The sequence below is a fragment of the Ovis canadensis genome, chromosome 3 (genome assembly GCF_042477335.2).
Source record: "Ovis canadensis isolate MfBH-ARS-UI-01 breed Bighorn chromosome 3, ARS-UI_OviCan_v2, whole genome shotgun sequence".
Classification (NCBI taxonomy): domain Eukaryota; kingdom Metazoa; phylum Chordata; class Mammalia; order Artiodactyla; family Bovidae; genus Ovis; species Ovis canadensis.
The window spans coordinates 62,695,892-62,723,130 of NC_091247.1; the positions used below are offsets into that span (position 1 = coordinate 62,695,892).

General features: G+C 39.0%; 1 protein-coding gene across 6 annotated transcripts in view; it reads right to left on the bottom strand.

The window, feature by feature from the left end:
* The window catches only part of EVA1A (eva-1 homolog A, regulator of programmed cell death), an 88,151-nt gene that overhangs the window by 2,307 nt on the left and 58,605 nt on the right, over positions 1 to 27,239 (bottom strand). For all 6 annotated transcript variants that reach the window (XM_069583237.1, XM_069583238.1, XM_069583239.1 and 3 more), the window contains one exon: positions 24,205 to 24,376. In XM_069583237.1, the coding sequence (XP_069439338.1) occupies positions 24,205 to 24,256 (52 nt within the window). In that variant the 5' untranslated portion in view covers positions 24,257 to 24,376. The remainder of the gene's footprint in view (positions 1 to 24,204; positions 24,377 to 27,239) is intronic.

Here is a 27,239-nt window from a genome sequence, read left to right on the forward strand (position 1 = left end):
AGTTGGACTGTGAAGAAAGCTGAGTGCCGAAGAATTGATGCTTTTGAACTGTGGCATTGGAGAAGACTCTTGAGAGTCCCTTGGACTGCAAGGAGATCCAACCAGTCCATTCTGAAGGACATCAGCCCTGGGATTTCTTTGGAGGGAATGATGCTGAAGCTGAAACTCCAGTACTTTGGCCACCTCATGCAAAGAGTTGCTCATTGGATGTGTATGAATATGTGTATTTGTCTTCTAAATTTTCTTTTGCTTAGCTGTATTTTTAAAGTATTCTATACTTATTGTTATCACATTTGTAATAAGTAATGTTATTTTACTGGGACATAAAATTTTAAAGTGAATCCTCTCCTGGTGAATCCTTGAGGTGTCCACAATCATGGTCTTGCAGCAATCTTGTGGAACCCCTTGAACAGAGAATCCAGCTAAGCAAATCCCAGATTCCTGACTTAGAGAAACTGAGAAAATAAATACTTTTTGTTTTGAGATACAGTGTGTCCCTGAATTACAATGGCTGGACTTACAATTTTTTTAAATTCACAAGGGAGTGAAAACAACGTGCATTTAAGTAGCAACTGTACTTCTAATTTTGAATTTTAATCTTTCCTTCTGCAAGCAATATACAGTATAATACTCTCTCCTAATGCTGGGGAGTAGCAGCAAGCTGTGCTCCCAGTTAGCCACGTGATCAGTTACAACCATTCTGAGGCTAGACAACCATTTGCTATCCCACTTTCAATACAGTAGTCAATAAATTATATGAGATTCTAATTATAAAATAGGCTTTGTGTTAGATGATTTTGCCCAACTACAGATTAATATAAGTGTTATAAAATGGAGACTGGTCCTGGGTGTTCTTTGGAAGGAATGATGCTGAAGCTGAAACTCCAGTACTTTGGCCACTTCATGTGAAGAGTTGACCCATTGGAAAAGACTCTGATGCTGGGAGGGATTGGGGGCAGGAGGAAAAGGGGACGACAGAGGATGAGATGGCTGGATGGCATCACTGATTCAATGGATGTGAGTTGAGTGAACTCTAGGAGCTAGTGTTGGACAGGGAGGCCTGGCATGCGGCAATTCATGGGGCCGCAAAGAGTCAGACACGATTGAGCAACTGAGCTGAACTGAACTGAGGCTATACACTATGATATTCCAAGGGTTAGGTGTATTAAATGCCTTTTTAAAAAAATATAAAAGAAAACAACAGATGGGCAGAAGACCTAAACAGACATTTTTCCTTTTTTTTTTTTTTTTTTTCTGTTTTTTTTTTTTTATTTTTAGTTTTTTATTTTTTACATTTTAAAATCTTTAATTCTTACATGCATTCCCAAACATGAACCCCCCTCCCACCTCCCTCCCCATAACATCTTTCTGGGTCATCCCCATGCACCAGCCCCAAGCATGCTGCATCCTGCGTCAGACATAGACTGGCGATTCAATTCACATGATAGTATACATGTTAGAATGTCATTCTCCCAAATCATCCCACCCTCTCCCTCTCCCTCTGAGTCCAAAAGTCCGTTATACACATCTGTGTCTCTTTCCCTGTCTTGCATACAGGGTCGTCATTGCCATCTTCCTAAATTCCATATATATGTGTTAGTATACTGTATTGGTGTTTTTCTTTCTGGCTTACTTCACTCTGTATAATCGGCTCCAGTTTCATCCATCTCATCAGAACTGATTCAAATGAATTCTTTTTAACGGCTGAGTAATACTCCATTGTGTATATGTACCACAGCTTTCTTATCCATTCATCTGCTGATGGACATCTAGGTTGTTTCCATGTCCTGGCTATTATAAACAGTGCTGCGATGAACATTGGGGTACATGTGTCTCTTTCAATTCTGGTTTCCTCGGTGTGTATGCCCAGAAGTGGGATTGCTGGGTCATAAGGTAGTTCTATTTGCAATTTTTTAAGGAATCTCCACACCGTTCTCCATAGTGGCTGTACTAGTTTGCATTCCCACCAACAGTGTAGGAGGGTTCCCTTTTCTCCACACCCTCTCCAGCATTTATTGCTTGCAGATTTTTGGATCGCAGCCATTCTGACTGGTGTGAAGTGGTACCTCATTGTGGTTTTGATTTGCATTTCTCTAATAATGAGTGATGTTGAGCATCTTTTCATGTGTTTGTTAGCCATCCGTGTGTCTTCTTTGGAGAAATGTCTATTTAGTTCTTTGGCCCATTTTTTGATAGGGTCATTTATTTTTCTGGAGTTGAGCTGCAGACGTTGCTTGTATATTTTTCTAAACAGACATTTTTCCAAAGAAGACATACAGATGGCCAAGAGGCACATGAAAAGATGCTCAGCACCACTAATTATTAGAGAAATGCAAATCAAAACTGCAATGAGATATCACCTCACACCAGTCAGAATGTTGTTGTTCAGTTGCAAAGTCATGTCCAATTCTTTATGACCCCATAGACTGCAGCATGCCAGGCTCCTCTGTTCTTCACTATCTTCTAGAGTTTGCTCAAACTCATGTTCACTGAATCAATGATGCTATCTAACCATCTCATTCTTTCCTGCCTCTCTCTCTCCTTTTGCCTTCAATCTTTCCCAACATCAGGGTCTTTTACAATCAGTTGGCTCCTCACATCAGACGGCCAAAGCTCTGGAGCTTCAGCTTCAGCATCAATCCTTCCAATGAGTATTCAGGGTTGATTTCCTTTAGGATTGACTGGTTTTATCTCCTTGCAGTACAAGAGACTCTCAAGAGTCTTCTCTAGCACCACAACTGGAATTTTGATGGCAAGAGTGAACATTGACATTTTAGGAATGATGAACTAAAATGGATGAATGGGAGAATTTAATTCAGATGACCATTATATCTGCTACTATAGGCAAGAATCCCTTAGAAGAAGTGGAGTAGCCCTCATAGTCAACAAGAGTCTGAAATACAGTACTTGGCTGAAATCTCAAAAACAACAGAAGGATCTCAATTTGTTTCCAAGGCAAACCATTAATATCATAGTAATTCAAGTTATGCCCCAACCACTGATGCTGAAGAAGCTGAAGTTGAATGGGTCTATGAAGACCTACAAGACTTTCTAGAACTAACACCAAAATAAGGTGTGCTTTTCATCATAAGGGATTAGGATGCAAAAGTAGGAAGTCAAGAGATACCTAGAGTTGTTACTCCAAGATAAGTTTGGCCTTGGTATACAAAATGAAGCAGGGCAAAGTCTAACAGAATTTTGCCATGAGAATGTACTGGTCATAGCAGATACCCTCTTCCAATAACACAAGAGATGACTCTGCACATGAACATCACTAGATGGTCAATACCAAAATCACATTGATTATATTCTTTACACCAGAATATGGAGAAGCTCTGTACAGCCAGCAAAAACAAGATCAGGAGCTGACTGTGGCCCAGATCATGAATCCTTATTGCTAAATTTGGGCTTAAATTGAAGACCTCAGGGAAAATGAATAGGCCATCCAAGTATGACCTAAATCAAACCCCTATGATTATACAGTGGAAGTGACAAATAGGTTAAAGGAGTTGGATCTGATAGACAGAGGGCCTGGAGAACTATGGACAGAGGTTCATAACATTGTACAGGAGGCAGTGACCAAAACCATCCCAAAGAAAAAGAAATGCAAGAAGGCAAAATGTTTGTCTGAGAAAAGAAGAGAAGTGAAAAGCAAAGAAAGGGAAAGATATACACATCTGAACGAAGTTCCAAATAATAGCAAGGAGAGATGAGAGAATTCTTAAGTAAACAATGCACAAAAAATAGAGGAAAACAATAGCATGGGAAAGACTAGAGATCTCTTTAAGAAAATTAGAGATATCAAAGGAAGATTTCATGCAAAGATGGGCTCAATAAAGGACAGAAATGGTATGGACCTAACAGAGGAAATTAAGAAGTGGCAAGTATAGAATAAGTGTACAAGAAAGATCTTAATAACATAGATAACCGTGATGGTGTGGTCACTCACCTAGAGCCAGACATCCTAGACTGCAAAGTCAAGTGGACCTTAGAAAGCATTACTATGAACAAAGCTAGTGGAGGTGATGGAATTCCAGCAGAGCTTTTTCAAATCTAGAAAGATGATGCTGTGAAAGTGCTGCACTCAATAAGCCAGCAAATTTGGAAAACTCAGCAGTGACCACAGGACTGGAAAAGATGAGTTTTCATCCCAATCCCCAAGAAGGGCACAACTGTGCTCATTTCACATGCTAGAAAGGTAATCCTCAAAATCCTTCTTGCTAGGCTTCAACAGTACTTGAACTGAGAATTTCCAGACGTGCAAGCTGGATTTAGAAAGGCTGAGACACCAGAGATCAAATTGCCAACATCCATTGCATCATAGAAAAAGCAAGAGAATTCCAGAAAACACCTACTTTTGCTTCATTGACTATGCTGAAGCCTTTGGCTGTGTGGATCACAACAAACTGTGGAAAATTCTGAAAGTGATGGGAATATCAGACCACCTTATCTGCCTCCTGAGAAATTTGTATGCAAGTCAAGAAGCAACAGTTAGAACCGGACATGGAACAACAGACTGTTTCCAAATTGGGAAAGGAGTACGTCAAGGCTGTATATCACCCTACTTATTTAACTTATGTGCAGAGTACATCATGTGACATGCTGGGCTTGATAAATCACAGGCTGGAATTGAGATTGCCAGGAGTAATATCCATAACCTCAGATATGCAGATGACACCACACTAATGGCAGAAAGCAAAGAACTAAAGAGCCTCTTAATGAAGGTGAACAAGGAGAGTGAAAAAGCTGGCTTAAAACTCAACATTCAAAAAATGAAGATCATGGCATCCGGTCCCATCACTTCATGGCAAATAGATGGGGAAACAATAGAAACAGTGAGAGACTTTATTTTCTTGGGCTCCAAAATCACTGTGGATGGTGATTGCATCCACGAAATTAAGACACTTGCTCCTTGGAAGAAAAGCTCTAACAGATCTAGACAGCATATTAAAAAATAGACATCACTTGCCAACAAAGGTCCGAATAGTCAAAGCTATGGTTTTCCAGTAGTCATGTACAGATGTGATATGTACAGTAGTCATATACGTCATAAAGCTGACCGAGTGCTAAAGAATTGATCATTTTGAATTGCAATGCTGGAGAAGACTCCTGAGAGTCCCTTGGACAGCAGGGTGATCAAACCAGTCAATCCTAAAGGATATCAATCCTGAATATTCATTGGAAGGACTGATGCCGAAGCTGAAGCTCTCATACTTCAGCCATCTGATATGAAGAGCTGTCTCACTGGGAATGACTCTGATTCTGGGAAAGATTGAGGGTATGAGAAGGAGGCAACAGAGGATGACATGGTTGGATGGTATCATTGACATTATGATTGCATCATAAGGGACCTATTATGACTCAATGGACATAAGTCTGAGCAAGTTCCAGGAGATGGTGAAGGACAGGGAAGCCTAGCGTTGTGCTGCAGTCCATGGGTTTGTAAACAGTCAAACATGACTGAGTGACTGAACAACAGCCTTCTTATGGTCCAACTCTCACATCCATACATGACTACTGGAAAAATCATAGCTCTGACTACTGTTCATCATAAAGTCTATAAACAGCAATTAGTGGAAAGGGTGTGGAAAAAAGGGAAAACTCCCACACTGTTGGTGGGACTGTAAATTGGTACAGCTACTATAGAGAACAGTATGGAGGTTCTTTTAAAAACTAAAAACAGAGCTATCATATGAACTAGCTATCCCACTCCTGAGCATATATCTGGAGAAAATCATGGTTTGAGAGGATATATGCAACCCAATGTTCATTGCAGCACTGTTTACAATAGCCAAAATATAGAAGCAACTTAATCTCCATTGACAGATGAATGGATATACATACATACATACATACATACATATATATATATATAATACAATGGAATATTATTCAATCATTAAAAAGAATGAAATGTCACTTACAATAACATGGATGCACCTGGAAATTATCATTCTAAGTGAAGTAAGTCATACAGAGACAGGCAAGTATCATACGATATTGTTTATATACAGAACCCCCCCAAAATGATACAAATGAGCCTATTTTTATTAGCAGATACAGGGAGAATTGAAGAGGACCCTCCATTGTGGGGCCTCAGTTCTTCTTAAGAACACTAAGAAGAATCTGAGGTCTTATAAAAACACCTCAAGGGAGAGGTGGGCCAAGCCAAGAGAGGCACTGGTGCCAGAATGAGGAGGTACAGGGATTTTCAAGAGAGGGCTTTTACATACTCATTTAGGCATGTGTGGACTGACAAGTTTTTATTCGAGATTTCTTGTTTCTTGAGGTAAAATTGTATTGCTATAAACTTTCCATTTAGAACTGCTTTTTGCTGAATTCCATAAGTTTTGGACCATTGTGCTTTCATTTGTCTCTAAGTATTTTTTATTTCCTCTTTGATTTCTTCAGCGATCCAATGGTTATTGAGTAGTATATTATTTAGCTGCCACGTGTTTGGGTTTTTTAGAGGTTTTTGTCTTATAGTTTATTTCTAATCACATAGTGTTGTGATCAGAAAAGATGCTTGATATAATTTCAATTTTCTTAAATTTACCATGGCTTGCCTTGCAGCACACCACGTAGTCAATCATGGACAATGTTCTGTGTGCACTTGAGTAGTCTGCTGCTTTTGGGTAGGATGTTCTATAAATATCAATAAAGTCCAACTTGTCTAAAGTGTCATTTAAGGTCTGTGTTTCCTTATTAATTTTCTGTTCAGATGATCTGTCCGTTGATGAAAATAGGGTACTAAAGTCCCACACTATTATTGTGTTACTGTCAATTTCTCCCTTTATGTTTATTAGTATTTGCCTTACATATTGAGGTACTTCTATGTTGGATGCATATATATGTATAATTGTTATATCTTCTTCTGGGATTAAACCCTTGATCATTATGTAGTGTCCTTCTTTGTCTCTTATAATAATCTTTGTTTTAAAGTCTATTTCATGTGATATGAGCATTGCTACTTCAGCTTTCTTATGAATTCCATTTGCATGGAATACCTTCTCCCACCTGCTTACTTTCAGTCTGTAGATGTCCCTAGGTCTGAGGTGGGCTCTTCTGGATGACATATATGGGTCTTATTTCTGTATCCACCTCAGCAAATCTATGTCTTTTGGTTGGTGCATTTAATCCATTTAAATTTAAGGTAATTATTAATATGTATGATCCTATTCCTATTTTCTTAATTGCTTTGGGTTTATTTACTGTAGGTAGGTCTTTTCCTTCTCTTGTGTTTCCTCCCTAGAGAAGTTCTTTAAACATTTGTTGTAAAACTAGTTTCAGTTCAGTTCAGTTCAGTCGCTCAGTCGTGTCCAACTCTTTGTGACCCCATGAATCACAGCACGCCAGGCCTCCTTGTCCATCACCAACTCCCAGAGTTCACTCAAACTCACGTCCATTGAGTCGGTGATGCCATCCAACCATCTCATCTTCTGTCGTCCCCTTCTCCTCCTGCCCCCAATCCCTCCCAGCATCAGGGTCTTTTCCAATGAGTCAACTCTTTGCATGAGGTGGCCAAAGTATTGGAGTTTCAGCTTTAGCATCAGTCCTTCCAGTGAACACCCAGGACTGATCTCCTTTAGGATGGACTGGTTGGATTTCCTTGCAGTCCAAGGGACTCTCAAGAGTCTTCTCCAACACCACAGTTCAAAAGCATCAATTCAGCTTTCTTCACAGTCCAACTCTCACATCCACACATGACCACTGGAAAAACCATAGCCTTGACTAGATGGATCTTTGTTGGCAAAGTAGTCTCTGGTTTTCAATATACTGTCTAGGTTGATCATAACTTTCCTTCCAAGGAGCAAGCATCCTCCAATTTCATGGGTGCAATCACCATCTGCAGTGATTCTGGAGGGCCCAAAATAAAGTCTCTCACTGTTTCCACTGTTTCCCCATCTATTTCCCATGAAGTGATGGGACCAGATGCCATGATCTTCGTTTTCTGAATGTTGAGCTTTAAGCCAATTTTTTCACTCTCCTCTTTCACTTTCATCAAGAGGCTTTTTAGTTCCTCTTCTCTTTCTGCCATAAGCATGGTGTCATCTGCATATCTGAGGTTATTGATATTTCTCCCAGCAATCTTGATTTCAGCTTGTGCTTCTTCCAGCCCAGCGTTTCTCATGATGTACTCTGCATATAAGTTAAATAAGCAGGGTGACAATATACAGCCTTGAGGTACTCCTTACTGTTGCTTCCTGACCCGCATATAGGTTTTTCAAGAGGCAGGTCAGGTGGTCTGGTACTCCCATCTCTTTCAGAATTTTCCACAGTTTATTGTGATCCACACAGTCAAAGGCTTTGTTGTTCTGAATTCTCTTATCTCTTGCTTGTCTGTAAAGCAACTGGGGTGGGGGTTAGATACCAGCTTGAATCTTTTTCAGCTAGGCCGCCCCTCAGTTGCTCATGACTAACTTCCTACCTAAAAATTTACCAAACAGAAACTGACTCACAGACTTAGAAAAAACTTATGGTGATCAAAGGGGAAAGGTAGAGGAAAGGGATAAACTTGGACTGTGGGACTGAGATACACAAAATACTATATTTTAAATAGATAACCAACAAGGACTGACTGTATAACATAGGGAAATCTGGTTAATAACCTAAATGGGAAAAGAATTTCAAAAAGAACAGATATATGTATATTTTCAGCTGAATCACTTTGCTGTACACCTGGAACTAACACAACATTGTAAATATAATCCAATATAAAATATTTTTTTAAAAAGTAAATGCATCTGGACTAATGTTATTTTCAACTTACAGTGGGTAAGTTAAGAAGATCCATAATTTACTATGCAACAATACATAACTTATACAATCATAGACTGAAAACCAGTGTGGGCATTTTTGAATGACCTCATCAGGTTAATTTGTGGGGAAGTAATTTAAGCTCTTCCTTTGTGAGAGAGAAAAATAAACATTCTGCTGATGAGCAATATACTTGGTGGGCCCAGTGATGATCCCTGTATGGTGTGCTCAAAACCCTGTATTTGTGTGTTTTTAAAGAATATAAGTGGGATTATATATTATTTATATTTGCTTTTTAAACTTAAGAATATTTATTAGAGAGGTTTCAACATATGCCAATAGCATTCTTTTTTACTGTTGCATATTTTTCTGTAGTATAGACATCAAAGTTTATTTAGCCTTTTCCTTGTTGATAGCATATAAACTGTTTCCAGTTTTTCATTGTTATAATCAATGCTAGCATCATATCTTTGTGTCCTTGTATACATCTCTTTATGTACATGTAGAATTATATCTACAGGTTAATTAATCTAGAAACAGAACTTTGCATCAAAGGGCTTAGGCATTCTGAGGTTTTATACATTTCAAATTCTACCTAAAAAAGGTTCTATCAGTTTGAACACAGCATATTGAACGCATGTGTTTATGATCCCTCCTTCTCTCTGAAATCCCCACTGAAGTGACAGTGACCTGTATAAAATAGATCCAAATTATAGATATTTTTACAAAGAAAGGAATAGAGAAGAAAATAGAAAACATGAAGAGTCAACGTAAGAGTGGCCAACAAACAGTGTAATTTAATGGAAAAGGAGCGCCAGCAACGTCATGGTAGTGTGAGTCTACTTTTTGTCCCTTCTTTTTAAACAAACACAAACAAGAGTGCCTCTGCGGGCACAGTGTGATCTATCAACGTAAACCAAGGGACCAGGGAGAAATCTCGCCTACCTGTTCATCTGGTAACAGATAAATCCTTGGTTTGGTTTGCAGAATCAGCAGAGTGAGCAAACCTGCCCCAACAACTCCCAGCCATAACTGGGGAAAACCTGGAGATTTCTGAGTTGGGCAAATACCCACAGATGAGGGAGAATTTGTAAAAGTCCAGCCCTGTGGAGGTGATCAGAGCACACCACGGGAGGGAACACACACACACACACACACACACACACACACGCGAGTCTGAATGTAGCAGAGAGGGAAAGAGGAACTTGATCAGCTCTGCCCCTCCCCACAAGCTGACACAACAAGAGACTGAACTGTCTCATGATGACTTCTCCACAGGTGAAAAGGAGACGTAGTGAGTGCATGGCTACCCCAGCTGTACTAGATGCTGCACACAAGAAATCCACTTTTCTCCAGCAACAGTAAGAGTACTGGAAGCAGGGACCTCCATTGCTGGGAGGCAGCGGAGAGATCAGGAAAGGCTATAAGAACATCAAAAGGCACTAAAGGGTCATGGGTCCTGCTGTCTGTGCTCAGAGCTTCAGCAGGAAGTCCACTTAAAAGCCCCTGGGAGGCTCAGCCAAGCATCTCCCCACTAGCGAGCGGTCACCCTCAATGTCCCAAGAACTAAAACCATGCCTCCCCTCACTCTAGGGTGGCTTCCGTGAGCAGAGACTGGTAGCAGGAGTGAGCACAGTAAAAGGAGTGCTATGACAAAAACAGACCAGAATCTGTGGGCAAAAGAGAAAACCAAACTTGAGCTATAGCTCTACTTTCTGGAAAAACAGGAGAGGTTTCTAGCAGCCAGCCACGTGAGTTGTAAGAACCACAGAAGACATAAAAGCTTATGCATTCTGCCACATGAGGGAGGAAGAAGTGCAAAGCAGGTGTATAAATACGAGGTCAGAGAGAACCCCAGATAGAACAGGATTAACAAGCAGTATATACCCTATCTGAAGGCAACTAGCGAAGATTTGAGGAAGTGTCTGATACAAGCAAGGAAGAATCAAGAAAAGATAATCTATCAATAACTGAGCTCAAAAGCAGGAAAAAAATTATAATTGATCCAATAAGGAATTAAGCTGTTTTGAGGAAACTATAGACTACAAGAAACACAGAAGACAATTCAATGAAACCTACGGGGAAATGCATGCACAAAATGAGAAATTTAGCAAAAAGTTAAAAACCATAAAAAAGAACCAAACAGAAATTTCAGAACTGAAGAATTTGACGATTAAAATAAAAATGCAGAGACAATCTGCAGCAGGGTAGATCAAAGACTAGCAACCAAGAAGATAGTGATTTTGAAATAACCCAGTCAGAGGCGAACAGAGAAAGAATGAAAAAGTGGGAAGAAAAGTGTGCATAATCTATAGGATTCAATCAAACGTACAAATATTTAGCATAACTGGAGTTCCAAAAGGAGAAGTGAGGGGCAGAAAGTTTACTTAAAGGAACACTAGCTAAGTACTTCACAAACCTAAGGAGAGACATAGATAATCCAAGTTTATGAAATTAATAAGTCATCCTACTATCTCAATGCAAAAGACTACCAAGAACCCATTATAATGAAATTGTCAAAAATCAAAGGAAAAGAGAGAATCCTTAAAAAGCTAGAGGAAAAAAGATAGTAAACTTGCAAACAAACCCTCATTAGGCTATCAGAAGATTCATTAGCAGAAATGCTATATAGGTCAGGAGAGCATAGAATGATATATTCAAATTGTTGAAAGAAAGAAAGCCAGCCAAGAATTTATCTGGCAAAGTTATCCTTCACATATCAAGGAGAAAATATGCTAATTGGTACTGTGCTGTGCTATGCTTAGTCACTCAGTTATGTCTGACTCTTTGTGACCCCGTCGACTGTAGCCTGCTAGGTTCCTCTGTCCATGAGGATTCTCCAAGCAAGAATACTGGAGTGGGTTGCCATGCCCTCCTCCAGGGGATCTTCCCAACTCAGGGATCAAACCCAGATCTCCCACGCAGAAGGCAGATTCTTTACCATCTGAGCCATGAGGGAAGCCACTGGTGACATGAAAATATATTAAAGTGTAAAACATACTGTAAATACAGGTTCAGATTTTTGAAAACTCTAATTCTGTAATAGCATGGTGTGTTAATCACTTAACTGCATTTTAAAGGTGAAAGAGTATTAATAACTATAACACTATAATCTGTTAAAGAATACACAATATTAAAAAGAAGTAAACTGTGACATCAAAATGTAAAGAGGGGAGTAAAACGGTAGACGTGTCATATGTGAACAAAAAGGTTTCAGTCTTTCACCAATTAGTACGTTAGCTTTGGGCCCGTCACATATTGGTTTTATCATACTGAGATGCATGCATGTGTGCTAAGTCGCCCCAGTCATGTCCCACTTTTTGTGAACCGATGGACTGTAGTCTGCCAGACTCCTCTGTCCATGGGATTCTTCAGGCAAGAATACTGGAAAGGGTTGCCATGACCTCCTCCAGGTGATCTTCCTGATCCAGGGATCGAGCCCTTGTCTCAGGCATCGCCTGCACTGGCAGGCAGGTTCTTTTACCACTAATGCCACCTGGGAAGCCCATACTGAGATATATTCCTTTTGTACTCAACTTGTTTCAGTTCAGTTCAGTTGCTCAGTCGTGTCCGACTCTTTGCGATCCCATGAATCACAGCACGCCAGGCCTCCCTGCCCACCACCAACTCCCGGAGTTCACTCAGACTCACATCCATCCAGTCAGTGATGCCATCCAGCCATCTCATCCTCTGTCATCCCCTTCTCCTCCTGCCTCCAATCCCTCCCAGCATCAGAGTCTTTTCCAATGAGTCAACTCTTCCCATGAGGTGGCCAAAGTACTGGAGTTTCAGCTTTAGCATCATTCCTTCCAAAGAAATCCCAGGGCTGATCTCCTTCAGAATGGACTGGTTGGATCTCCTTGCAGTCCAAGGGACTCTCAAGAGTCTTCTCCAACACCACAGCTCAAAAGCATCAGTTCTTCGGCACTCAGCTTTCTTTACAGTCCAACTCTCACATGATCACAGGAAAAACCATAGCCTTGACTAGACGGACCTTAGTCAGCAAAGTAATGTCTCTGCTTTTGAATATGCTATCTAGGTTGGTCATAACTTTTCTTCCAAGGAGTAAGCGTCTTTTAATTTCATGGTTGCAGTCACCATCTGCAGTGATTTTGAAGCCCAAAAAAATAAAGTCTGCCACTGTTTCCACTGTTTCCCCATCTATTTCCCATGAAGTGATGGGACCAGATGCCATGATCTTCATTTGCTGAATGTTGAACTTTAGGCCAGTTTTTTCACTTTCCACTTTCACTTTCATCAAGAGGCTTTGGAGTTCCTCTTCACTTGTTTAGGGTTTATCATTAAGGAAAGTTGTATTTTGTAAAATGATTTTTCTGCATCTATTGAGATGATCAAGGAAACAGAAGGAGATGAATTCATCATCTTACGGAGATACCTGCAGTCCCATGTTTATGGCAGCGTTAGTCACAACAACCAAGATATGGAAACAACCTATCAACAGACGAATAGATTTTAAAAATGTGATATATATTACAATATTATTCTGCCATTAAGAAAAGGAGATTCTGCCATTTATAACTTGGATGGACTTCAAAGGCATTATGCCAAATTAAATAAATCAGACAAAGACAAATAATGTATGATATCAGTGACATGTGGAATCTTAAAAGTTGAACTCATAAAAGCAGAGTAGAATGCTGGTTACCAGGGGCTGAGGGGTGGGAGAACTGTGAATTTGTTGTTCAAATGTACCCATTAGCAACTAGTAGATAAATTAGTTCTTGGAGACCTAATGTACAGCAGAGTCATTATACACAACAATATTTATTATAGACTTCAAAATTTCTAAGAGACACAATCTTAATTGTTCTCATCACAAAAAAGAAAGAGTAATTATATGACATGAAATAGGTGTTAGCTAATGCTACAAGAGATCATGCAGCAATACAGAAATGCATAACTTTATACACTTGTAAACCTTAAATCTATACAATGTCATATGTCAAATTATGTCTCAATTAAGGAATAAAGAAAGGAAGGAACGAACAAAAGGAGGGTAGGAGGAAGGGAAGGGTGGAAGGGAGGGAGGGAGGGAGAAAAAAAGGAAAGAAGAGAGAAGGAGGCTGAAATATTAAAAGAGTTTTGTTCAGTTGCGAAGTCGCTAAGACTCTGCAACCCCATGGACTGCAGTACACCAGGCACCTTTGCCCTCTACTGTCTCCCGGAGTTTGCTCAAATCATGTCCATTGAGTCAGTGATAATCTCTAACCATGTTATCCTCTGCCACCCACTTCTTTTGCCCTCAATCCTTCCCAGCATCCAAGTCTTTTCCAATGAGACAGCTCTTCACATCAGGTGGCCACAGAATTGGAGCTTCAGTTTCAGCATCAGTATTTCCAATGAATATTCAGGGTTAATTTCCTTTAGGATTGAGTGGTTTGATCTCCTTGCAGTCCAAGGGACTCTCAAGAGTCTTCTCCACCACAGTTCAGCACTCAATTTTCTTTATGGTCCAACTCTCATATCCGTACATGACTAGTGGAAGAACCATAGCTTTGACTATACAGACTTTGTCAGCAAAATGATGTCTCTGTTTTTTAATACACTGTCTAGGTTTGTCATAGTTTTCTTCCAAGGAGCAAGTCTTTTTAATTTCATGGCGGCGGCACCATCCACAGTGATTTCAGAGCCCAGGAAGATAAAATTGTCACTGCTCCCACTTTTCTCCTTCTATTTGCCATGAAGTGATGGCAACAGAAAAAAATCTATCAAATCATCATAATCTCACAACCTGAATATAACTACACACTATGAAGTACAGTGAAGTGAATTTTCTCCCTTCTTTCTCCTATATATATTTATTTTACTTGTTATAGTTGGTTTATATACAACTTATTTATTTTTCTCTGGATATACTTTTTGGTTGCTTTTACAATGATTTTTTTTTTAAGAGTAGTTTTACATTCAGAGGAAAATTAAGAGGAAGGTACAGAGATATCCCATACGCCTCCCAAACTTACACATGCAATAGCTTCCCCCATTATCAACATGTCCCAGCAGAGTGGTACATTTGTTACATTTGGTACAATTACTACATTTATTACATGAAACTACATAGACACATAATAACCCAAAGGCCAGTGGTTATACCAGGGCTTGCTCTTGGTGGTGTACTTTCTATCAGTTTCAAAAAACGTATAATGACATGTACTCATTGTACAGAGCATTTTTACAATCCTAAAAATCCTGTGCTCCACCTACTCACTCTTCTCTCCAAGGACATATAGTTTATATAATGTAAATGTCTTTCTGCATTGCTCCATAGTCTTCCAGTCAACCATACCTAATAATGGCTACATAGTATTCTACCCAGTGAATTCACCACACATTACAAAAAGAGTTTCCTACCGTTGAATATTTAGGTTGTTGCCAATTTCTTTTTATGTTAAAAATGATGGAAGGAGCATTTTTGTGTGTAACACTACTTTCTTTTTTGCTTGTTTCATTTACAGCTTTTATAATGGATTCTCAGAATAGAAATCTTCATGTCAAAAGGGTATACAATTTTATACCTCTTAAAATACATTGCTAAGGGAATGTTCAAAAATGATACATTAATTTTTCTTGCCAACAGCTATGTATGAAATTACCACTTTCACCAAACTCTCCAAGAAGATATATTCGAACTGTTGAAAAAAATTCTAAATTTTTTGTTAGTAAACGGTCACTTTATATCACAAAAATTTATTGTGAGTCTACAATGCCTTTGACCTAGAGACATAAAGGTTCTTAGCCCTCACCAGATTTCCATATAAAGGGGAATACTAGAAAATAGAAATTACAATACTTTCTTAAATCCCCAAATTTGTGACTATCAATTGAGCAATGGTGGTCTACACTCTCTCATTGCTGAGATCATCTCCCTCAGGCTAATCTCATAGGAACAGTGATTTAAATTCTGCTTAAATATTACATGGCCTGTACAGCTATACTGGCAGTTAAACATCCAAAGAATATTGGTTAAATAGAAAGATAATTCCCCAAAATTTATTCATTGAAAAAATTACCATAAGCAAAGTTAAATGACAAATGCTAAATGGAGAAATATTTGAAATATGTAACAGAGATGAAGAGCTAATATATAAAGAGTACCTAGAAAAAGCACTAAGAAGAAGACAATCATTAAAGGAAATGAACAAAAAATATTAATAGCTCACAGAAAAGTAAATACAAACGGTTCTTTAAAACATGTGAATAGATGCTCACTGACAGCAGGGGTTGGTACACTGTGGTTCACAAGCCAAATGTGGCTAGCTAGCTGTTTTGTTATTTGCACATAGCTATGCCCTGCTGGGAGGGATTGGGGGCAGGAGGAGAAGGGGACGACAGAGGATGGCATCACTGACTCGATGGACATGAGTCTGAGTGAACTCTGGGAGTTGGTGATGGACAGGGAGGCCTGGCGTGCTGCAATTCATGGGGTTGCAAACAGTCGGACACGACTGAGCGACTGAACTGAACTGAACTGATGCCCATTCATTTACGTTTTGTCTGTGTCTGCCTGCGTGCTACAACAGACTTGAGAGTTACAATAGAGACTGCATATGGCCTACAAACCTAAAAATATTTACTATCTGGTTTTTTAAAGAAAAGTTTACTGACCTGTGACCTGGACAAAAAAAAATTAATGACATTTAGATATTATTTTTAATCTATCAGACTGTCAAAAATCCAACGGCTTGAAAATACTATCACAGGGTCTTCTCACACATCTTATGAATAGTAAATTTGTAAAACTTTTTAAATGGCAATTTGGTAATACTTATCTTAAGCAGTAATTTATTTATACTTGGTCAAGCAATTCTACTTTTGAGAATTTATTCTACAAATGGCACTTGAACATGTGTGTATGCCATGGTTATTTATTGCACGTTTGTTTTCCTATTCAAAAAGATTCAACTCATTCCCACTGGAGGACTGGTTAAACTGATTCATCTATATAATGAAAAGGTATGTAGTTGTCCGAAAGAATGAGGAAGCTCTCTATATACTGATATTAAATACTTTTATAATATATGTTCAGTGAAAAAAAGTTAAGTACAATACAGCACACAGGATATGTTACCTGTCTATAAAAGTGGGGAGGATGAGATTGTTGAGCTCAGAGTTTCTTACATCTGCACAATGAGCACTGGAAAGGTACAGAGAAGACTGGTAATACATCAAACTTTGGGACTGGAAGGAGGGGGCAGCTCTGGAGTAAAACTCCTTACTATATGTCTTTTTATAGTATTTGATCATTGCACAATATTCATTCACTAACTTGTTGAATACTTAATAGGTACCAGGCCCTATTCTTGTGCTAAGGATATGGCAGTCAATAAAAGAAACACAAATCTCTGTGCTCCTGGGAGCTTTTACATTCTAGTAAGCTAGTAAGGAGATAGATAATAAACAAGATAAATAAAATAGGTGGTATGTTAGATGGTGATAAGGAGAAAACAGAAAAAATAGGAAAGAAGTTAATGATGTATTGAATGTATGCTGGAGGCAAGGAAGTTAACACAGTGACCAGAATCTCACTAAGAAGGTGATTTTTAAGGAAAAAAATCTAAAAATGGAAGAGTGAGGCTGGAGAATGTATTATCAATTAAAAACACTGAATTAAAAAAGAGCAACCATTCAGTTTAATTTTTCAAACAATGCTCTTAGAAGTTATTAATTATTAATAAGGTTATTATTGATGAGATTATATCCTTATTTTAATTTACTATATTATGATCTCAAGGGGGTGCTTTCAAGTAGTTAAAACAAGAAGTGTTTACTGCTCCAATTCAAGTGCTGAGATAGAGGAAACTAAATGTGTAGGGAGAACACATTGATGATCCTTAGGTGGATGGGCACCTAGGTCAGAATGGGCCTTGAGGGGAGAAGATGGCTGAGTGAGTTCTAAAGACCAGGAAGGAGTTAGCCAATCCAAGACTGAGTGAAAGAATTCTTGGAAAAGGAAATGACTGTGCAAAAGCAAAGAGGTGAGCAAAGGCCAGGCAGATGGTTCAGAATAACCCAAGTGAGGTCTTGGTCAGGGAGGACTGTAACTAAATAAGAGTATGGAGATATCAAGGTAAGCATTAAAAGCCCTGGTAAGCCATATGAAAAACTGCAGATTGGAGTACCTCAAACTACCCCTAAGTCCCTTCTCCCTTGCTTGTCTCTCTTCTAGCATGTTTTCTAAATCCCAGCATGACTGACATCTTGGAATGGTGAACTCTTTGTCATTGGGGTTGTCTTATGCATTGCAGTATGTTCCTCTACCCACTAGATGCCAGTAACCATCCCCCTTACCTGTTATTACAACCAAAAATATCTCCAGACATTGTCAGAAATCCCCTTATAGGGCAAAATCACCCCTGATTATGAACCACTGGTCTGGAAGTTGAAAAAGCTAGAATTCTCAGTTTTCCAGCCTCCCTTGCAGCTAGAAATCACTACATGACACAGGTCTAGCCAATGAAACATGAGGTGGTCTACTGGAACTTCCTTTTTCAGCCTTTCAATCCTTAGTTGAAAGGCAAAAGCAACAGCAGCAATTTTGCAGCCATGAGGTGATAAGCGTAAAAGAAAAACCACCAGAGTCAGAGAAGCTGGCCCCTACATTTGTGAGCTAATGCTAGCAATCACCTACCTCCAGACTTCTCCCATAGGAGTGGGTTTGATAACTCCTATGCATTTAGGCCACCAAATTGAAGGTTTCTATTATTTGCAGCTGAAAACAATCCTAACTGTTAAAGCAAACAAAAGTGTTTGGATTATTTCCTAGATTCTAAAAAGTAAAAAGAATTTCATCATCATATCTACCTTTTAGAAAGACTATTTCACTACAAAACATAGGCAATAGAGTTTGGTAGACCATGGAAAATACCATTATGGCAAATCAGGCAAAAACATGAATGAGCTTAAGTCAACTCAGTGATAGTGGGAATAAAGTTGAAAGGATGCATTTCAGGGACATTGAAAGGTGAAATGGATCTTATAAATGAAATTGTAAATAATTGGATATGGGCAGGAAGAAGATACATCAAAGGCTAAAACTCATACTTCTGGTGTAGGTGATGTCCTAGATGGAACACAAAATATAAGGAGCATATTTAACTTGTAAATGATCTACTGACAAGAGATTAATTTCCAAAATATACAAACAGCTCATAAAGCGTAATATTAAAAAAAATTTTTTTAATGGGCAGAAGATCTAGATAAACATTTTTCCAAAGAAGACCTACAGATGGCCAACAAATACACGAAAAGTGCTCCACGCTACTAATTATTAGAGAAAGGCAAATTAAAACTCTAATCAAAACCAGTCAGAATGGCCATCATTAAAAAGCCTGCAAATAATTATGCTGGAGAGGGTGTGGAGAAAAAGAAACTTTGATGAGAATGTTATCTGGTGCAGCCACTATGGGAACAGTATAGAGGTTCTTTAAAAACTAAAAATAGAGTTACCATATGATCCTGCAATCCCACTCTTGGGTATATATCTGAAGAAAACTCTAATTTGAAAAGACACATGCACCCCAATGTTCACAGCAGAACTATTTACAATAGCCAAGACATGAAAGCAACCTAAATGTCCATCAACAGGTGAATGGATAAAAATATGGTGTGTATACACACACACACCACAATGGACTGTTACTTAACTGTAAAAGAAAAAAAAATAAAATGATGCCATTTACAGCAACATAGATGGATGTAAAGATTATCACACTAAGTGATGCAAATTAGAGAAAGATAAATATTTTATTATACACTTATATGTGGAATCTAAAAAGTGATACAAATGAACTTAATTACAAAACAGAAATAGACTCACAGACACAGAAAACAAACTTAGAGGGACCTCCCTGGTGTTCCAGTGGCTAAGACTTCACCCAATGCAGGGGGCCCAGGTTTGATCCCTGGTCAGGGGATTAGATTCCATGTGCTACAACTAAAGATCTCACATGGCACAATAAAAATTGAAGAGCCCACATGCCACAACTAAGGCCTGGCACAACCAAATAAATAAATAAAAATAGATATTTTATTTTATTTTTTTTAAAAATTTTATTATTATTTTTTTTTTAGTTTTTTATTTTTTAAATTTTAAAATCTTTAATTCTTACATGCATTCCCAAACATGAACCCCCCTCCCACCTAAAAATAGATATTTTAAAAAACAAACGCGGTTACCAAAAGGGAGAGGCAAGAGAAGGATAAAATAGAAGTTTGGAATTAACATATACGTACTAATACTACTATATATAAAACAGGTAAACAATGAGGTCCCACTATATAGCACAGGAAACTATACTCAATATCTGGTGATAATCTATAATGGAAAAGGATCTGAAGAAGATTATATATATATATTATATACATATATTTAAAGAGGATAATATTCCATTCCAGGCCAAGTTGAATTTGAAATGCTTATGGCACATCTAAGTGGTAATGTACATGACATTTAGATACTTAGCTAGAGAAGTCAGAAAAAGAGTAAAGCAGTGGCATATATATATGTCAAAATTTTAAATTCCAATAAAATAACATTACTTACTGCAAAAGTAATATCAATGAAGTATAGAATACTTAATAATACAGCTAAGCAAAAGAGAATTAAAAATACACAGATATATTCATACAATCCCAGCATTCAGATATAGTTTGTAGTAAAAAAGATACATATGTATACAATTCATATACATATGAATATATGCACTTAACAGGATTATACTGCATATGCTGTGTGTGACAGGCTTTATTTACTTAATAGCACATCATAAACATCTTTCTATTTAAATTAATATTCACTTACTTTTGTGATTTTTTTTTTTTACTATTATAAATAGTTCTGAGACAAACTGTCCTCACAATAAAATTTTGGCCCATAACCTTAACTATTTCACTAGGATAAATTCCTACTTGTGGAATTGCTGGCTAAATATTGTTTTAAGGCTTTTGACAGGTGTTCCCAAAGAGGCTGTGACAATTCATAACCTCATCAGCATATGTGCAAATACTCATCTCCCTACACTTTCTCTAAAACTGAATTTATAATCACTCAAATATTTGACAATTTTATAAAATAAAAATGTTAACCTGTTGTTTTCATTTTGCATTTAATTTCAAAAACCTGAGCTGCTTATGTTTATCAGCAATTTGTATTTTTTCTTTGGCAAACTGCTGACTCTTATCCTTTGCCCCTTTCCTTTTAAAACATTTATTCATTTGTAAGAGCTCTTTACATATTAACTTTAACCTTTCTTCATTAATGCTACAATTTATTCTCAGTTGCATTTGCCAACTAAGGGTACTTTTTGATAAACAGATATTTTAGATCACTGGAATGGTCAAGGTTTGAAATGGTGAAGAATGGGGAAGAATGTGAAGAATGGGAACAAGATGTATCCAAAAGCAAACAGAAAAAATGATGCAATATTAGGCTCAGCAAAGGCTGGAGTCCATGAATTTCTAATTGTTTCAATCTTCAAAGTTTCAACAGTGTTTGGTTTCTTGAGTGCAGAGAAAGAAAGGGGAGAAAGAAGGATTCACTTAACAGTTGGAATTTTGCCTGTTGGTTTAGTCAGAAACGAGACACAGGAATAAGGGAATTATGTGTATTAGCAAGGGTGTTGCTGAAATGACGGATCACATGAATGAGGCAATTGATAAGCTGGGAGAAACTAGGAGAGGTTAGGGGATATTATACTCACCTTTGAGAAATGAAATGTTTCCTGCCATAAAGCACTAAATTCTTTAACTCGGAGTATCTGGTTTTCTTTAATTAACAATCATCTTCTGATGTTAAGACTATCTGCCCCTTGTCGCAAAACTTCTATATAACTTGGCTCCTCCCTCACCTCCTCGGAGCAGTTCTCTCAGGGTCACTTGAAATGCTGTCTTCCAGGCTTGAAATCCCGCAAATTTCCACTGAATAAAATATTACTCTCAATTTTTATTAATAGGTTGTGAATATTTTTAAAGGCAACACTTTAATATTTTAAATGTTTTAATTCATTTCCTTTATAGTCAGGCAGTGTTCTAGATCACACTTGGAATGAATTTTTAGCCACCAAATCTACTTACTAGTTCTAATGCATTTTATTTTAGCTACTCTCCATTTCCTTGCATTCTCTTTTTATCTCAGCCCATACTCGAAAGAAAAATTATTTTCCTGTATCCTAAGCAATATTTAATTCCAGAATATGGAGTGGGAAGGAAAAAGTTTGAAGGAGGAAGAAAAACAGGGCCACATACCCTTTCACCTTAAGATCATAAGACACCTGGTAAACCAGGGCATTCAATGAGTTACCACATTCAATGATCACAACTCAGGGTTATGCTGGCCAAAATGGAAATCTGCCAGGTACTTCCTGTGCTGAGAACAGTTGCAAAGTCCAATAGCCTGTTTATTCTCACCAGAGATATTTTCTTACAACAGCTTATTTGCAAGTGTCATCTCAGACCTTGGATACTTCAGACCCTCCCTGCCATACCCCACTTCATTTTGGGGTGTCTTCACTATAGAGTTGAAGAGACCATCATTCAATTGCCTGTGAAAACACGATACCATAGTTTCAAACCTCTCTTTTCCAGCTCCAGTGTCCTTTCTCCCCAGAATAGCCTAGAAGAAAGAGCAGAACTGAGATTCCTTTGATGTGTGGGTACCCAGGTAAGGAGGCTCCTGGCACTAGAACTTCCTTTTGATACTGAGCAGAGTCCTGTGGGTCTCCTGGGCACAAAGCCTTTCTATGTCTCCCATTTCTCTGATTACAGAATATAGCCTTCATTCAGCCTCCATGACCTTTGCTGAGTTCCAACGGGTAGATTCTAGCAGTTGTTAGTTGGAGAAGGGAGAGAATGCAACACCGGGAAGAAACAGTCAAGAGAAGCAAGTTATTCAGCCTTGGGGCACAGTCCTGGTTCCCCATCCACAGATACACACAATATCTTTGAGCTGGTTTTCAGATACTGAAACCGCCCTCCAAGCGGGAGAAATTAACAGTTAATGATAGCATGCTGACCACAAGTATGGAGACCCAGACTAATTGGAACCTGAATGTTTGTGATGCTGCATTCTACTTACCATCAACCTATCGGAAGAATACCCATGAGCTGATCATGCCCTCTTTGAACAATTATTATAAACTTTCTATCTTCTCCAAGTGGGGACACATAGTTTGTTTTTTTTTTTTTTGAGGCAGGAGTCCACTGTGTCCCCCTTTGCCTGGCAAAGTAATAAAGCTATTCATTTCTACTTCACCTAAAACTGTCTCTGAGATTCGATTTGGCACAAGTTTATAGAGAAGCTGAGCTTTTGGCATCACTTTGGGAGGTGAGGAGCTGACTGATGACCTGAGCCTTTGCTGATCTGAGAAGGAAAAACCCTGGCCTCAGTACATGTGAAGATGACATGCTGCATCTTGCCAACCACTAAGGAGCCAGCCAAGCTCCTGAGAAGTCTTCCATTCTAAAATCAGATTGCATACCATCCAAGATGCTCTCTCAGCAAGAAGCCATGAACTTCCTTTATCCTCAATCCTGGCTCAGATTTGACATTGTAAATAGAAGAGTCAGGTTTTGTATCTGAACTCTGAGGTCATCACATGTCAACCCTGACTAGAGAACTAGAAAGTAAAACCAGGCTCTCAAAGGAAATCTATTCAGAACCTCAGTCCCTTCCTTTTTATACAATAGAATAGAGACATTAAGATAAAGAAAGGTCAACTACCAAAGCTCAAAAACTCATTCCAGCAGCAGAAAATGAATTTGGTCATTCAAACCATTGAGCATTTTCATGTATTTTTAAAAATTTTCAGCTTTTGAGGTATATTTTCATGTATTTTCAGATGACTCTTTTTATATGTACAGCACCCGTTCTCAAGAAATGATCTTGAGAAATCAGCCAGCTTCCTAAAAGAGAACAACCTGGAATCAAGGAAGAGGCAAATATTAGACTCTCCCAGACTCATACTTTTTATTTCCATGACTCCCAGAGAGTTATCAAACTTCTCCACATAGCCCCCCAAACACAGACCACACACACACACACACACACACACACACACACACCCTAAGCAGGGTTGAGAACCACTGCTTAGAAAAAATCAGGCTGAGGATACTCCATTCTGGCCTTTCATATTGGAGTTAAATGCTTAATGACAGAAGCCAACAGCAGCCCCAGGCTACTTCATTCACTCACTTCAGCCCAAAAGGAAACCAAGCATTATATAAAGCTCTTATAAGTCCTCCCATTTGCCAAATTAGAGAAAACTTAACTGTCAAACCAGAAGATTTTCCATTCAAAACTCAGTAACACAGAGCCCCTCTGTTAAGTCTGCATACCATTTTTCTCCTGAGTAAAAGGCCAGAGATGGCCACTCAGGAAATGACTCTGCCCAGCCCAAGGCCTCAGACCTGGCCCAGCTGAGACTAGACAACTACCTGTGACAAAGGAATAGGCCGCTAGGATATTGCTGAGCAAAGCCATGTCCATGCGCTCGGGGATCACCAGTTCCGTGTTGTGGCAGAAGGGCAGCCTCGATGTGACATCCAGAGAAGGCCTCCTGGAGATGCTTTAGCTGGATCAAGGTGGCCACCCTCCCTCTCTTCTCTTCTGTTTGGGAATACAAAGTGAGTGATGAGAACATGTTCTGATTTCCTGAAGCTGTGTTCCAGGTAGCCTGGGCTCAAGAACAAAGGTCAGTCCAATTTCCCAGCCAGGGAGCTGCAAAGACCTGAGGTCTTATTTCCCTTTGCTATAACAGCTTCTTGGCTTTCAAAGAAGCAGTAACTCTTTAAGTCATTTTTTCCTGGCTTTTCTCCTTTCTCTTCCCTGCATGCATGCATGCTAAATCGCTTCAGTCATGTCTGACCCTTTGCGACCCTATGGACTATAGCCTACCAGGCTCTTCTATTCATGGGATCCTCCAGGCAAGAGTACTGGAGTGGATTGCCATGCCCTCCTCCAGGGGATCTTCCTGACCCAGGGATCAAACCCATGTTTCCTGCATTGGCAGGTGGGTTCTTTTCTGCTAGCACCACCAGAGAAGCCCTTCTCTTCCCCATCTCTTTCCAATTTCCCATTTTAACATTTCTCCCTCATCTTTCTGTGATGTTTCATTTCATTCTCGCTGGTTTGTCTATGAGGTGCAGTCCATCGTCATTTTAGTCACTGCATTTTAACCCCAAGCCACAGCCTGCTCTTCACTTGGCTCTGCTTTCCCCTGTACTGTTGGCACTCAGGTCCTTTGATCAGTTTGCCTCATCCCACATATCACCAGATGTGGATTCTTGGAAATGGGTCAGAGCTGGCTATTTTAGAACTGCTAAAGTGCTTCCAGTTCTAAAATGCCCTCAAGAAGTTGGGAGCTCAAGCATGCTCCCTGCACCTGGCTCCATGACTCCACTGTGACAGTAGTGGGCCAACCAAACACACATGCAGTGTTATGAACACCCATCAAAGGAACTGTATCTCTGGGGTTCCAAACAGGAACTTGGGATCTCAGTATCAGTGGCTTAGCCTCTGGCTGGGGGAACACATTCTTTCCCCAGCTGCTACCGTTGCTCAGGCCCAACGTTATCATTACCCAGTTGATTCAATGAAGCCCTGGCAGACAGCTGAAGATTTCAAGTGGCAAAGATTTTAATGATTCCTATTCAATGCCATTCTCCAACTGAAAACAGGAAACTGAGTCACAGGGTATGGAGGGATGTCAGGTTGGGGAAAGTAGTGAGGTGAAGTGAAAGTCACTCAGTCGTGTCTGACTCTTTGCGACCCCATAGACTACACAGTCCATGGAATTCTCCAGGCCAGAATACTGGAGTGGGTAACCTTTCCCTTCTTCAGGGGATCTTCCCAACCCAGGGATTGAACCCAGGTCTCCTTCATTGCAGGCAGATTCTTTACCAGTTGAGCTACAAGGGAAGCCCTGAGGAAAGTAAGAGAAGAAGAAAGCTCCAGTACTTGCAGAAGAAACAGGTTCATAGACGTTGGTAACATGGATCACATTTAGAGGGCTTGGAGAACCACAGTTCCATAGGTGGGTGGAATGGGTCACAACAGATAAGGCAACTCTCACTTTGATGAATTCCAATGGGCTTATGGAAGACTAAAGCAAGGAAAGACAGACCAACCCACAGATAGAAACCAACATAAGGTCCTTGGAGCAGCCAGAGGCCTAGAGAGAAGCAGGATGATGAGTGGGAGCTAGGGGACTCTGAGAGGGGGCTAGATGCTGCTTAGGGACCCCTGTATCTCTGAGCCCCCAATGCCTTTTGAGTTCCTAAATGGTGACAACTAGATGATATAGGTGAAGACTTGGAACCACCATACTGAGTTCAGAGACTGAACTCTGAACTGAAGGTCTGAGGACTTCAGGACCTAGGAAGAAAGTGAAGTCAATGAAAAATGGAATATGCAGTGGGACAAAGCTGTTTCAGGTCCATTCCCTCATTTCTATCCCCATCAAGATTTACTACAGTGCAAATCTCATTTTATTTCTGTGAGTTTTCTAATAGTCTCCTAACTGGTGCTTCTGCCAATAACTCTTCCTATTCAACCTAGCACCCACTCTCACCAACAAGATTATCTTTATATATAAAGTACAAATTTGATCATTTCACTCCATAGTCCAACCCTTCAACTAATCCTCATTAAACTTAACAACATATATCTACTTTCACAATATATGACCTCTATTTTAGCTCCTAATTCATCTCCTAATCAAGTCTACACTCTTACACATATACATAGAGATAGAAATATGCCTAATACTTCAAAAATACCAAATTACTTTCAGCTCCCCAAATATACTAAGCTCTTTTATCTTTTCATGCTTTTTTGTTATACCCTTCCTTTTGCCTAAAAGCCCCTCCTCATTTTATCTGTCTGGCTAATGTTTCCTTTAAGAAATAATTCAAAAGTTCTAGTATAGTCTCAAAATCTCGAAGACTTCCCGTTTTAAGAAATAGAAAAATCCATACTAAAATTCATATGGAATATCAAGCAATCCAAATAACCAAAGCAGTCTTAAACAAACAAAAAAAGCTGGAAGCCTCACCCTTCCTGATTTCAAAACATATTACAAAGCTACAGTAACCCAAACAATACAGTACTTGCCTGAAGACAGACATATAGATAAATGGAATAAAATAGAGAGCCAAGAACTAAAACCTTATATATATGGTTCGATTATTTTCAACAAAGGAGCCAAGACCATACAACTTGGATAGAATAGTCTTGTTGAGGAAATTGGATATCTACCTGTGAAAGAATGAAGTTGAACCCTTACCTTACACCATACTAAAAGACTTTAACTAAAAATGGATAAAAGACCTAAATGGAAGAGCTAAAATTATAAAGCTCCTAGAAGAAAACATAGAGGAAAATTTCCATGACACAGGATTTGGCAGTGATTTCTTGAAATTTATATCAAAAGCACAGGCAACAAAATAACAGTAGATAAGCTGGACTACAT